At 42.9% G+C, this 15,541-nt stretch overlaps 1 protein-coding gene across 1 annotated transcript in view; it reads left to right on the plus strand.

Annotated features, from left to right (window-relative positions):
- Window positions 1-15,541, plus strand: part of DCC (DCC netrin 1 receptor) — a 1,295,383-nt gene that overhangs the window by 996,245 nt on the left and 283,597 nt on the right. Inside the window, exons 18-19 of the mRNA XM_030191909.1 lie at window positions 2,275-2,413; window positions 8,280-8,387. Of these exons, the coding sequence (XP_030047769.1) occupies window positions 2,275-2,413; window positions 8,280-8,387 (247 nt within the window). The remainder of the gene's footprint in view (window positions 1-2,274; window positions 2,414-8,279; window positions 8,388-15,541) is intronic.

Here is a 15,541-nt window from a genome sequence, read left to right on the forward strand (position 1 = left end):
AAATATTTTTGCCAGCCTCAGATGTCATACTCAGGTCCATCACAGTAGTATGCAGGTCCCTGGAGCAGTTTTAGTGGGTGCAGTGCACTTCAGGCAGGTGGACCCAGGCCCATCCCCCTCCCTACCTGTTATTTTTGTGAAGAAAACAGTGAGCCCTCCAAAACCCACCAGAAACCCACTGTACCCACATCTAGGTGCCCCCCTTCACCCATAAGGTCTATGGTAGTGGTGTAGAGTTGTGGGGAGTTGGTTTTACGGGCGGTTGGGGGGCTCAGCACACAAGGTAAGGGAGCTATGTTCCTGGGAGCATTTTATGAAGTCTACTGAAGGCCCCCTAGGGTGCCCGGTTGGTGTCCTAGCATGTCAGGGGGACCAGTTCACTAGAAATGCTGGCTCCACCCATGCCCAAAGGGCTTGCATTTGGTCGTTTCTGAGATGGGCGTCCTTGGTTTCCATTATTGCTGAAAATCAGAAACAACCAAGTCTAGGGACGACCATCTCTAAGGACGACCTAAATTTCAAGATTTGGGTGTCCCCGACAGTATTATTGAAACAAAAGATGGATGGCCATCTTGTTTCGATAATATGGGTTTCCCCGCCCCTCCATCGGGACGTTTTGCAAGGATGTCCTCAACAAAACTTGGGCATTCCTTTCGATTATGACCCTCCATGTGCTCACACATTAAGTCTGTGTTATCCAGTTAGTAGATGCTAAAGCAAATGCGCTAGCCAGATAACATGGGGACCCCCACTCTCTGTGGTGGCAAAAATATTTCACAAATATAGATAAAGCTTTGATTAGCACATGCAAACAGTCAGATTATTGCATTAACAAAGCATTTTGGGCTTAATGCCTTTTAGTAAACAGAATCCATTTCTCCCCACACACTCTCTTTCCCAGTACGCATTTTCCCTCAATCCAAACTCATTTAGTTTCAACCCTAGCTTGCTTCTCCAACTATCAGGCCTATATCATTTATCTACATCCTCTAAGATGGCCTTTCCCAAGTATGTTTATTTCACTATATTTGCTGTAGGCTTGCTTCAAGTACAAACTATTTAATTTTGTCTAGCACTGTGTAGATTTTAGAGAGTTTGAGCCCTTCTATATCCAAATTCCTGTGCTATTCTCACAGTACATTGAGGCCTGCATTGTACCAAAAGAAAACAGAATAGATTCAAAAGTGAAAGAAGAGTGAATAAGAGTCAGGAAGCTTTACACAGAGGCAGTGTGCGCTCCCACCAACTCCTGGGCCTTAAAATGAAGAACACTGTTACAGAGTGACATAATAAAATTAAATTCTACCTGAACTCTATAACTAATGTCTATGATACAATATCTCAAAAGTGTCTAGGGCAAATCAATGAATGGATGTACTGTTTTGGTGTTAACTTTTGCACATCTTTAAGCACTTTCCAAATTGTTTCCTTTTAAGTATACTGGTAACTGGTACATTGTAAAACAAACTACCATACTGATATTAGATTGATTTGGAAGGGTGGGAAGAGGCCAGTGAGGGAGAAGTTTATTTTGAATGCCATTTGCAAAAATCTTGAACCTCCATTGTGAGGGGTTTTACCTGAGACCTTTGCCACAGAAGATAGAGTAGGTAAGTGCATAAGTATTGCCACACTGGGACAGACCAAAGGTCTATCAAGCACAGCATCATGTTTCCAACAGTGGCCAATCCAGGTCACAAATACCTGGCAAGATCCCAAAAAAGCTCAATAAATTTTATGCTGCTTATCCCAGAAATAAGCAGAGGATTTTCCCCAAGTCAATTTAAGAATGACCTATGGACTTTTCCTTTAGGATGCCGTCTAGACCCTTGTTAAACCCCGCTAAGCTAACCGCCTTTACCACATTCTCTGGCTAAGAATTCCAGAGTTTAATTACATGTTGTGATATGTTGTTCTGGAAGTTCAGTATTTTCATTATGTTTCCACTGAGGACCTACTTTCAAAGTAATGGGCAATCAAACTGATCTAACAAGTACTGCTTGTAAAATATCCATTTATGCTTACAAATAATTCCAGAAGCTGCTGAATTTCATTGAAAACTTAAGAGGAGGTTCATTCCATTAGATTGTGAGCCCTCCAGGGACAGAGATACCTGTTGTACCTGAACATAACTCACCTCTAGCTGCTACCGAAAAAGGTGTGAACAGATTCCAAATAAATAAAATAAATAATGAAAACTCATCGTGTTGGATAACACTCTTGTGCTTTCCTACTATCACATGATATAATCATTTCATTTTTTTTTTTTTTTAGTCTGCAGATACAACAGCTTTGAGTCACACTGCAACAGGCCTCAAGCCAAACACTATGTATGAATTTTCTGTCATGGTAACTAAAGGGAAAAGGTCAAGCACTTGGAGTATGACTGCACATGCAACAACCTATGAAGCAGGTACGTCTAATGAATTAACTAAGGAAAACAGAGCTTTTTTTTTAGGTAGAATAAAAATAGTACAATTTGGAGTGCTATAACAGAAATATAAACACATAGATGGGAGCGTTAAAATCTACCTGGAGTAATTATTTAAGTCCAACTCTCAAAGTGTTTTCCACTTTGTTGCGTTCTTGCACTCTTGACTCTCTTCCCTTCTCTTGGTTTAAACTTTCTAGACCTGGCCTCCTAGTTTTGACCTTAATCTTAATATCACATAGTCTTGACACAGGTAATGTTCCAACTTTATGGAAACAAGCAACGATTTAAAAAGGGTTTGTTAGGTGTATCCAGCTCCTCAATTTATCGTCCCATTTCAAATTTATGTTTGTTTTTTTTTTAATCAAAGATAACTGAAAAAGTAGTATTTTCACAATTGTCTATGTTGAACATAGATTTAGTATAGGGGATAAAGTACTTCTGTGTACGAAAGAAGAGCAAGACTCGGGGGTGACTGTGTATGATGATCTCAAGGTGGCCAAACAGGTAAAAAAGGCAACAGTCAGAGCCAGAACGATGCTCGACTGCACAGGGAGAAGGATGGCCAGCAGGAAAAAAGAGGTGATAGTGCCCTTATATAAGTCTCTGGTGAGGTCCCATTCTAGAGACCGCACCTACAAAATGGTATAAACAGGATGGTCCAGAGGGCGGCTACAAAATTGTTCAGTGGTCTCTTTTATAAAGTGTATGGAGACAGACTTAAGGGGTCCTTTTGTATGTGATAAATGTTAGAGACGCCCATATATTCCTATTCCTGGGAAGCATTTTTTTTTTCTTTTTTGTATTTCTTTTAGTATGTATAACTGCTTTCACTTGCCCTAATTTTAAATGGAGTTCTTTTTCATTCTTTCTTGTTGTTTTTATATTTTCTTTGTAAACTGCAATGATCTGCTGGACAGTTAATTGCGGTATATCAAGTTTTACAATCTATTTGTATCTGAGGTATTGAAGAATTAAGTGATTCTCTCAAGATCACAAGGAGCATCAGTGGGATTGGAATGCTGGCCTTCCTAGTTCTCAGCCCACTGCTCTAACCACTAGCTACATCACCATATCTAGCATCAGCAAAACTTTGTGCCGAGTATTGAGTTTTCAAAATGTATTCAATGACATATTTATTACATTAGAGCACACTCGTTTAATTAGTCAACATGAAAAGCCACTTATATTATCAGTCTGTTATTTAAGATCGCTTAAATCATTGAGCTGTTTTGTGAGTGTATCTATCACCTTGGTACAGTGGCATCTGAACACTGGAGACTTACATTCTATAGGGTAGACCAGTAAGTCATTCTCCCAAAGCCCCCCACCATCACCACCACCAAGCCTAACTTATTCAAAATCCCTAATGTCTAGTGGTGTGGGCAGGAGCAATTCTCAGTCATTCCTGCCTTCACTGGCACCTTCACCCAAAATGGCAGTGGCGACCCCTAGCAACAGTCTAGTAGTACTACTGCTAGGGGTCATGTTTCTGTATAAGGCTCTGTGGTAGGCAGGGCCTGTGTTCAAGGGGATGTAGCTTTGTGATATAGGGGAGGCTGGATTGGACCAGGAGGATCAGCGTTGGGGCTTGTGATTTTGGGGAATTGGACCATCGCAGATGGTGAGAGGATTGTGACTTCGGGGGATGGGGATCAGATGGTAGGAGTAGATTGGGCTGTCTGACCTTGTGGGGGGAGGGGAATTGCCCTGAATTGCCCTGGGGGAGATTTTGGGGAGATTGTGACTTGGATGGGGAGATTGGATCTGGGGAAATAACGGGGATGTTCTGTCATGGTAGTATTTGTGTGTGTGTGGGGGGGGGGGGGGGGGGGGGGTGAAGCCAGACACCCAAATTTGGGTGGGCCTGGGCCCAAGATGGGTGGGCAGAAGAACTCTGCCTTGTCCCACACGTGATTTGGTCTCTCTGTCTTGCCTGCATCCTTATGGTCTCTCAAACATCCGCCCTTCCCTGAATACCTTTTAAATAGCAGATTTTCACCAACAGCGAGCAGCAACTAATACATACTAGCCCCACAGCCTTTCCTCTGATGCAACTTTGTGTTTCCGCATAGGCGGGAATACATCAGAGGGAAGGCCTCGGGGCCAGTGCGAACAGTATGTATCAGTCGCTGCATGCTGCAAGGAAAGATCTGCTATTTAATAGGTATGCAGGAGGGACAGTTGGGAATCTTTGGCTGGTGGGACTTGAGAATCCCTGCCAGCCATATTATAGATGTGCTGCTACTGGGTGGGCCTGAACCCAAAGTGGATGTACCTGGGCCCACCCGAGCCCACCCTTGGCTACGCCTTTGGGGGGGGGGGGGTCATTGGGCTGGTACTACATTATTGCGGTATATCAAGTTTTACAATCTATTTGTATCTGAGTTACCGGGCGTTAGGTGCAAAAACTATATAACACAGTGCCTGTATGTATCTGCCCTGTGCTGTAAAGGCATGATAGATGGTATGCATGCTCCCTGCATTTATACTCGCCATATGCAAGTTTTTGCACCTAACGCCCGGTAACTGCAAGAACTTCCTGCACGTCAGTAAAAGTGCTGCTTTATTTCAGCTTGGCTGTATCTAATATATCAGAGAAACATTCTAAATCCTTGGACTCATCTCTTACACTTATAAAATAGCCTGGTCAATCCGATTCACTAAAAGTTGAAATTTATCATATATGCCACTTCACATGAAGCAAAAATAGATCAGCAAATACCTTAATGAAATTCTGTTGTGTCCTAAAATAATAAATCTGCTACTAGGGATGGGCAGTCAGGAAATGTAAACTAAATGCACTCTATTATCAGCTAACGACTTTCATTGCAAATGACAGCAGATCCTAATTGAAATTAGAATACAGAGAATGGCATATTTTAGTAGAAAAGAGATGTTTTTATTTTTTTGCTGTTTAGATGGTGTATGCAAAGTTCAAACTTTTAGATTGTAAACTCTATGGGGAGAGAGAAATGCCTATTGTACCTGAATGCCTACTGTAGCCTTGAGCTACAACTACCAAAAAGGCAGGAGCTGAACTCCCAAAATAATAACAACGATAATAATAATAAATAACCTCTAGACGGTAATGGAGGGTAGTGAGAAGGTAACTGAAGTTTGAGCTCATGCAGAACTTGACAAACATGCATAAGTAAAGGCGCTATCATATACATAGCTAGAGAAAAAACCTTAAGGCCCTGTTTACTAAGCAGAGTTATAGGCGCGTTAATGTTTTTACCGTCCGTTAACCATGTACGCGTGTTAACCATGTACATGCCTACAATCCCTATAGGCACCTACATGGTTAGTGAGCACGCTAAGTGTAGGTGCGCTAGAAACACTAATACACTTTTTTTTCTTTTCAGTTTGTTTGTTTGTTCGTTTCTTCTCAGATTGCTTTCTCTTCCATCCCTTAATTCAGGAGTTCCATTTTAAGGTGTTTGCTTAACTATTATGGACCCAGTAATGCTCTTAGCTTGACTTTGGCTTAAGGTATCAATTTCCTAAACAGAATCCTTTCTTGAGCAACCACAGTCTTAAATTAACTGTCAGAGGAATTCTGTCAATCTTTAACAAGATTCACAGTCTAGGGATTATTATCCCATAATCTCATTTAACTGCAATCTTTTTTTTTTTAATGTATACTTACAGATGCTGATTAAGCAGGGTATATAATCTTAATATCTTGTGAGATTGCAGCTGCAAAATGAGTGCATTGGAAAACAAAGGGACCATTTTATTAAAGTGCAGCAAGATTTTGCACTTACCTCACGTTAGCAGCCAAAATTAATGCAAAGTGCAGATGCTGTGTGGTAACTGTTAGGAGTGTGTCCAATAAGTCCCCTGCAGTTACCACACAGAAAAGTCTCTTACTGTGCATTAAGCTCATTGACAAAGTTAGCACATGCTGATTACTGCCATGTTCAATCCGTGCCCAAACTCTACTCAATCCGTGCCCAAACTCTACCCATACTCTACCCAGTCCCTGCCCCATCCCACAGTAAGCAGTTAGGAATGAATTCAGTAAATGGCAGCCAAAGTTAGACACTGGGATGATTTGCGCTAACAGGCAGATGATCAAAAGCCCCGCGCTGTTCCAAACAGCGCTGTAAAATAGCGCTGGAACAGCACGGGGCGCTATTAGACCTATGATCAGAGATAATGCATGCAAATTTAAGCAGCACAATTATCTCTGATTATGGGGTAGAAGTGCGGGAAAATTGTACCTGAGCATGCACTCAGCACAATCTTCCCGCACTTGTTTGACAGGTCTGGGCTGGAGACCAACGAAAAGAGAAGGATGCCCTTCTTTAAATCAGAAGATGGACATCCTCAACTGCCCTGTTGCAGGGACAGCCAAATTTCAAGGGGGTGTCGGAGGTATAGCGACGGGGCAGTTGAGGACATCCAAAATTTGGACGTTTCTGCAATGAGCAGTTAAGGACGTCCAAAATTGGATGTTTCTATGAAAAATACGTCTTTCTCATAGAAACATCCAATTTTGGACGTCCTTAACTGCCTATTGCCGAAACGTCCAAAATTTGGACGTCCTCAACTGCCCTCGCTGGAAGGTTTGCTGTAGGGGGGAATGGGGGCCTGCCAGTATGCAAATGCATGCTGGACAAGGATCACCATTCCTCCCCAATGATCTGCAAACCCTAACGCCAGCTTGGAGCAATCTTTGGCGCGCTGGACGCTGATCATTGGGGATGAATGCGTTAAGCGCTGATTGGCATGCATTTGCCAGCTACTTGCGCTAAGAGCCCTTGAGCGCGTTGTTTCACGTACTCGAGGGCTCTGTTCATGGGGCGGTAGCAAACGCCAGCGCTAGTATGGTGCTAACAGCCTCTAGCGCCGGCGTTTGCTTTTGATCATCTGCCTGTAAGTTAGTATTCTATAAAAGGTATTCCAGGAAGAGCTTAATGCAAATTTTACACCTTACTTTGGGCACCAAAACCTGGTGTAAATGCTGGTTCATGAAAGGAAAAGGAAAGGGACATGGTATATGCCTTTCTGTGGTTTTTTTGCAACTACATTCAAAGTGGTTTTACATAGCATATGCAGGTACTTATTTGTACCTGGGACAATGGAGGGTTGGGTGATTTGCCTGCAGTCACAGGAAGCTGTGTGGGAATTGAACCCAGTTCCCCAGGATCAAGGTCTGCTGCACTGACCACTAGGCTACTCTTAGGAATGCCTTCTGATTCATTCATTCATGCCCCTCCCATGGACACACACCTTTGGAGCTGCACAATATGAAATTTTATAGAATAGCCCCTAGGGCAGATCTGCACATTACTCCAAACTGATGCCAATTAACAGCAATTTTTGATTGTTGACAATTCATTAGCTAATTAAATTGCACATGGATCTGCCCTTGGTGCCCAAATTTGCATGCTCAACTTTGGGTAACTTATATAGAATCCAGGGGTTAGCATGAAATTTGTATTGTGCTGGCTGTTTTAGTATGCTGTAGCTATTGGTGTGGGCTTGCAAAGTAAAACCTGCACATTAATGGCTAGCACACACTAAAACTCATGCTAACTGCTTAGCACACTTTAGGAGTAAACCTGCTCCTAAGAACATAATCAGGTATATTTCTTTTTTTCCTGTCCTGTGAAAGAAAAGTATAATTCCTGAAGATGCAACTTGTGACATTTAATCTTCATTTCTCAATGTCAACTTTAAACATAGTGTATTACCAAAGGACCAGTGTATGATGCACATGACATGAAGTCTAACATCACTAGGGAAGTCATTTATGATTGAGTGTCTTCTTAGTGTCAGTTTGCTGCCATTTTCAATGAAATGTGCTATTTCTTTGCTCCTTTTTTTTTCCTCTCAGCACCCACCTCTGCCCCTAAGGACTTGACAGTCATTACCCGTGAAGGGAAGCCTCGAGCTGTAATTGTCAGCTGGCAGCCTCCATTAGAAGCCAACGGCAAAATTACCAGTAAGTGCTGGTAGATATATTTGTAAAGATTTACTTTTACTGGGCTTGCCAGGTACAGATTTTTATTTCTCTTATGCTCTCTTTCTGTACTTAACTCCTAAAGATAATAAGGCAGTGTTTGGACTGGGAAAAAAGTCTTTCAGCCATCAAATTTCACTTTCTTCCAAATGCAACGTTTCACTGCCGAAATGATTTGATTCTTATGATTGCATAGAATCCATCTTCCACAGACAACATCAAGTATGTCAGTTCTCTAGATTTAAATTGTCAACAGGCCTGGGTTCTATTCTATTCTATCTTGTTTATGAATTTATTTTAGTACTGGATAGTGCCTTTAATCCAAACATGAAAAATATATGAATAGTTCCTGATTTAGAAGTCTGGATTTTACCATAGGTAGCTGCCTTTGTTCTGAATAGTGGAAAAGGGTATACTATTTTTTATTTTTTTGTTACATTTGTACCCCGCACTTTTTCCCACTCATGGCAGGCTCAATGCCGCAGGCAATGGAGGGTTAAGTGACTTGCCCAGAGTCACAAGGAGCTGCCTGTGCTGGGAATCGAACTCAGTTCCTCAGTTTTATTTGTACCCCGCGCTTTCACACTTATGGCAGGCTCAATGCGGCAGGCAATGGAGAGTTAAGTGACTTGCCCAGAGTCACAAGGAGCTGCCTGTGGCGGGAATCCCCCAGGACCAAAGTCCACCACCCTAACCACTCAGTTCCCCAGGACCAAAGTCCACCACCCTAACCACTACTTTTGTAAATGGCTAAATAGGTTGAGATGTTTAAGTCTGCTGAAAAGGATTTGCAGCTCTTGACCATTAGCAGTTTCTTATGCTACATAGTGGAAAGGGGCTATCATACCCCTTCCATATGTACTTTGAACTATATTCAAACTAAAAATGTTACAGGTTAATATTCAGTGCCAGATTCCATTACATTGCTTCCCACTATTCCAGAACCTGTAGGACAGTTGTGTCCATCAACCAGAAGGTGAAAATAGAGAACTGAAAACTGAGCTGAGACATAACTCTCTTGGCATCCAGTCCAGCTCCTCAGTATTTACTATCTCCAGCAGGTGGATGGACACCCTTTTCAGCCTCTGGTTCTGAGTGATCTGCTCCTGGTCCAGCTGGTCAACTAGTCCCAGTTTTTTTTATTTTATTTGTACCCCGCGCTTTCACACTCATGGCAGGCTCAATGCGGCAGGCAATGGAGAGTTAAGTGACTTGCCCAGAGTCACAAGGAGCTGCCTGTGGCGGGAATCAAACTCAGTTCCTCAGTTCCCCAGGACCAAAGTCCACCACCCTAACCACTAGGCCACTCCTCCTGCCTAGGTGAGCTCTGCAGGTGGCTTGAGTCTGCAGAGTCATATTTGGAGGTCTTCAGATCCCTGTCTGTGGTGTCCCACCAATTTACTTATTACCTCCCTTCACCTCTCCCCTGTTTCATGTGGAGCTCTCCTGTTCCAGCACAACAAACTTAAATTAAAAAAAAAAGAAGGAAAGAGGTTTACTGGAGAGTACGGGACAGAGTATCATTCCTGATTCTTTCTCATCTGTGATAAAACTTAAGGAGACTGTAAGTTTGGGGGGGGGGGGGGGGGGGGAGCAGCCAGGAATGGTAAGTTTGACTTAAATTTGAGTCCCCTTCGAGAACCCCTCATTGTTTTCCCCTTCCCTAGTCTATGTTTCGGTTCCAGTTCGGCCTTGTGGCCCGTACACTTGGACTCTGTATGAGTGGGTTCCGGATCGTCCTTGTGGCCTGCCTGAGTGGTCTATTTCCCTTTTCTGGTGGTGCTTGTTGATTGTCTTGAGTGTGCATGGCTTTGTGGCCCATGGTATTGCATAGCACCTATTTGGTCTACCCTAGGCGTTGGCCAAGGTCCTTCCTAAGCCTCGGCCTAGGCACAAGGGCTCACAATCAGATTAACACCATTCATATTATGATCACTCTTATCAAGCGGCCCCAGCACCATTACCTCCCACACCAGATCATGCGCTCCAGTAAGGACTATCTGGCACAGGGCCCCTGGACAGAACAGGAGTCTCAGTGGTCAATAATTAGCTTTGAGCTCAAAGCAGTGCAGAATGCCTTACATGACTTTGCTCCCATTCTGATGGAGTCTCCAGTCCCAAGTTTTCTCTGACAATGTGATGGCAGTGGCTTATATCAACAAGACAGGCAGGACCTGCAGCCATCCAATGGCAGTGGGGGCAACCTCTCTCAGGTGTTGGGTGGAGAAAAATCTTCTCTGCTTGTTGGCAGCTCACATCACTGGATCCTTGAATGTGTAGACGAACTTTCTCAGCAGGTGCTCCTCGGACCCGGGAGAATGGGAACAATCTATCCAGGGTTTTCAGCTGATAGTGGACTGATGGGGTTCTCTACTTCTGGACATGATGGTGATGAAAAGGAATGCCAAAGTGCCCAACTTCTTTAGCTGTTGGAAAGAACCAGGCTTGATGGGGATCAATGCTCCACTGTAGCCCCGGCCAGAGATACATCTACTGTGTTTATTCCCTCCTTGGTCCATGATAGATCATGTGTTGAAAAGGTTCGCATTGCACTGGGGTCGAATAATTCTCTTAGCCCCAGATTGGTCACAGAGACTGTGATATGCGGACCTGATTCAACTGCTAGACAGAGATCCTGCCTGTCTTCTGCAGGTACATGGCCTACTAAAGAAAGGTTCAGTGCTCATGGAGGATCCATGCCCCTTTGGTCTTACGACTTGGCCATTGAAAGGGCTTGCTACCTTGCTTCAGGCTTGAAAATGCTCTAAATCTATGGCATATGCGAGGGTGTGGAGGACGTTCGAGGGCTGGTGTGGATGTTTCCCTTCTCTGCTCAGTTCACGCACATCCTAAAATTTCTGCTGGCAGATCTTCAGAAAGGATTGGCATTGGGTCCTGTGGCTTGTTTCAGAGGCTGAATACAGATGACATCTCTTGTGGGGAATGGACTTCTTGCAGCCTTCCTTTCATATGCTGTATTCAGAGTGAAACCTTAATTTAATTCTTTGGGCTCTTCAGAAGCCTCCTTTTGAGCCACTCTGGAAGGCCTCCTTGAAAGATCTTGTGCTAAAGACAGCATGCTTGGTAGCTACTGTGTCAGCACGTAGGGTTTCAGAGCTTCAGTCTCTCTCTTGTCGGGATCCGGGGTCTCTCTGTACACAGTTCAGCAATTCACCTCAACCAATCTTTGGAGCTTCTGTCTTTTTGCAGGAAGGACAAAGCAGATCAGTATTCTTTCTTGAAGCTTCCCGATGTACGTAGAGTAGGACTCTAGATATCTGGAAGTTACGAATGAGTTTTGCCAATCAGACAGACCATGGTTTTTGGTGAACACAGGCTTGGCCTCATGGCTTCCAGGTCCACAATTACTAGATGGTTTAAGGAAACTATTGCATCGGCTTATTTGCTTGTAGGGAAGCAGATTCCTCAGGCCTTGTGGGCTCATTCTACGAGGTGTACATCAACATCCTGGGTAGAGACTACCTTACTGTCCCTAGCAGATATTTGCAAGATGATGACATGCTTGACTCTGCATTCCTTTGCCAAGCACTGCAGGGTGGACTTTGTGGTGGTCTTGGAAGCCAGTTTTGGGACTTTGGTCTTCAGGGCAGTGGTGCCAGGATCTCACCCACTCTAGGGATTGCTTTTAAACATCCCACAGGTTCTAGAGTAGTGGGATGCTATGTAATAGAAGGATAAATTAGTTCTCACCTGAATATATTCTTTCCATTAGTCCTTTCCACTATTCCAGTGGCCTGCCCGAGGTTTATGAGATGTTTAGTTGTTGCAAAAGTAAAGGGTTAGATAATGACTGTCACCCTGCTTATCTCTTGTTTTCTACAAGGAATCCAGAGATGATAAAGATCAACACATGTTTGCTTGTCTGGTTAGTGTTTTGTTTTTTTGTTACATTTGTACCCTGTGCTTTCCCACTCATGGCAGGCTCAATGTGGCTTACATGGGGCAATGGAGGGTTACGTGACTTGCCCAGAGTCACAAGGAGCTGCCTGTGCTGGAAATTGAACTCAGTTCCTCAGGACCAAATTCCATCACCCTAACCACTAGGCCACTCCTCCTCCAAGTTGTTTAAGGTTGTTGTGTTTATTCTGAGTTTATCATTACTGCTTGTCTACGTAAATACTGAGGAGCTGGACTGGATGCCAAGAGAGATATGTCTCAGCTTAGTTTTCAGTTTTTTATCGCCATCTGCTGGTTGATGGACACAACTATGTTCTGTAATTGTGGGAAGGACTAATGGAAAGAAAATTAACAGGTAAGACCTAATTTCTCAATGCATGTTAAAATGTTCTAATGTGAAATACAACAATTATTTTAAAATGTGAAACAAACCAAAATATGTCCAAGAATTTCAGGAAAAGTCTGAAAATAACTTAGAAAGAAACTGAAGATTCTTAACTTGCACACCACAAATATTAAACGTGTCTCATCAATATTATATTATCACTAGTAAAAAAGGCCCGTTTCTGACACACATGAAACGGGTGCTAGCAAGGTTTTCCTCGGAGTGTGTATGTTTGAAAGAGTGTATGTGAGAGTGACTGTGTGAGAAAGAGAGAGTGAGTCTGGGTGCAATTGTGTCTGTGAGAGAGAGAGTGTGTGTGTGAGAATGAGAGTGCGTGCAACTGTATATGTGAGACACAGTGTGAGAGCGAGAGAGAGAGTGTGTTTCACACAGATAGTGTGTGCGAGAGTGTGTGTGTGAGACACAGACTCTCTGTTAGACTGAGTGTATGAGACCAAGAGAGTGTGTGAGTGACTGTGTGACACATAGAGAGTGAATGTGATACAGTGTGAGACATAGAGTGTGTGAGAGACAGTGTGCGAGAGTGAGAGAGAGAAAGACATTGGCTGTGAGAGAGAGAGTGTGTGTGTGACAGAGATACCTCCCCCCCTCTCTGGTGTCAGCCTCCCCTCCCTCTCTCTGGTGTCAGCCCCCCTCCCTCTCTCTTTCTGGTGTCTGAATGTTACTGTGCAGGACACTGAGCTCTGGCTGTGCTTCAAGGTACTGACCAATCCTATTTAATAGAATGCACCTCCAACATTCTGAAGCCGAGAAACCTCGTGTGGTTGGTCACTTCTGCTTGTGACGAACCCGGAAGTACGTGATGTCAATTCAGGAGATGGATACAGTGAGCAGGAATGCCTCAGCCATGCAGTCAGCTTCAGAATGTTGGAGGTGCGTTTTATTATATAGGATGCTTTAGAATTTACACACATTTTTAATTTCATTTTGAGTGAGAGTAAAATGTTCCTATACTCTTTTCTTTTGTGTGGAAGACTTATTATTGAATATAGTTAAGGTATAATATAATTGGTTTGTGGAATGCACTATTGTGTAAGATGTCTCTATCACATCAAATAATTGCAAATGAATTTAGCCTTAACAGGTTTCAAATTATTCTAAGTAATTTGCTTAATTGCATGCGATTTATTAGAATAAGGTAAGTAAAAAAGAGATCACTATTATATACCAATTACTAGGCATGTTTATCAAGATACAGCCAAGAAAATATTTTACTCACAAAGTGGTTGGATAAGCACTATGTATCATCATCATCATTAGTAATAATAATAATATTCCTTGGTATAGCACTAAAAGGCATACAGGGTAGATTATAATTAATAGTCCCTACTCCTTGAAGCTTATAATTTAGGGGCCATTTTACTAAGTTGTGTTTAAAAAGTGGCTGTCGTTGTTTGTAGCGTATGGGTTTCCCTTGCGCTGTGGCCAGTTTAGCACAGTGGTAAAATGGCTGCATTTGTATTTTGTCCCGTAATTGCCACCTTTCCCAATTAGCACATGACCAATACCTCAGGACCCCTTACTGCAACCTATTTACTAGGTGGTAAGGGCTCCCATGCTAACCCCACACTAATTGGGCAACATGCAGCAATGTGCCAGCGCTACCCAATTAGCACAGGGTATGCCTTCTGTCCACCCAATTGTCACACCTCCCATGCTAAAAAATAGAAAGCATTTTTAATGCAGGATTATCGCATGCAGATTGCCACACTACCGTGGGATGGCTCAGCGCATCCCACAGCAGTGCTTTTTGGTATGCAGTAGGCATACACTAGTGCTTACCACGGCTTTGTAAAAGGGACCCTTGGGGTCCTTTTATAAGGTGCAGTATGAAGTGGCCTTAGCACGCCCTTGCATGGGTTTTTCCTGTATGCTAAGATCATTTTTACTGCAGTAGTAAATTGGCTAATTTTCCATTTTGTGCATTAATGGCCATGTGCAAATGTCAGGAACAAATGAAAGTCCTTCGGACAATAGAGAATAATCAGCTACAGTTAGCCTTTGATCAGATAAATTCATCACTACTGACTTGTTCATTGAGATCGCATACATGAGCGGAACCAATTCATACCTCTTATCTGGCCTCTTTGTAACCCTCTGCCCCAGACCCTCTGGGACATTTCTCTTTCTAAAAATTTCTCAGCAGGGTCATTTTCTCCGGAAGAACTGCTGGAAGACAAATCTGACAGCTCTTCAGCTCTTGTGGTGTTTTTTGCACCATCTGTATACATTCACACATAAACTTTATTGTTGACATAATCCTGTTCATCTCTCTGAAAGTTTTTTTTAATTTTCAGTTTCCTAATATATCATCTCTAAAGGACTCAAGCATTTCCTTCAATCTCTTATGCTCTCTATCAAAATCCGTTCTCTGGATTTTATCCTTCAATTTTCTCAAATCTTCATCCAAAATTGTCTTCTCCACATCCAACACAGCTTTACTCTTCTGTATAATCAAAAGAATGAGGTCAAGGGAGCATTGATTATTCCATCTGACCACAAATTCAGTATCATCCCTGAAAACCTAGGGAGCCTTCTGTATCCGCATGCCCTGTGGTATTCATTCACATTTGCAGTATTCTATCAAAGCTGCACTGTTCAAATCAATTTTGATAGCATTTTTGAACCTGGTAGCTAAATTTTCTCACTCCTGCCGGTCAGGACCCACCATAGAGGAACAAAATCAGAGTTCTCATTCAGTAAACCAACAGCAGTTTCTGCCATAAACCAGAACCTTGCCTTCCACGAACTTGCCACTTAGTTGAGTTGAAGAGAAACAATGATCACTTCCACATATAATGAACTCTACTAC

Source organism: Microcaecilia unicolor, chromosome 2, assembly GCF_901765095.1.
Source record: "Microcaecilia unicolor chromosome 2, aMicUni1.1, whole genome shotgun sequence".
Lineage (NCBI taxonomy): Eukaryota > Metazoa > Chordata > Amphibia > Gymnophiona > Siphonopidae > Microcaecilia > Microcaecilia unicolor.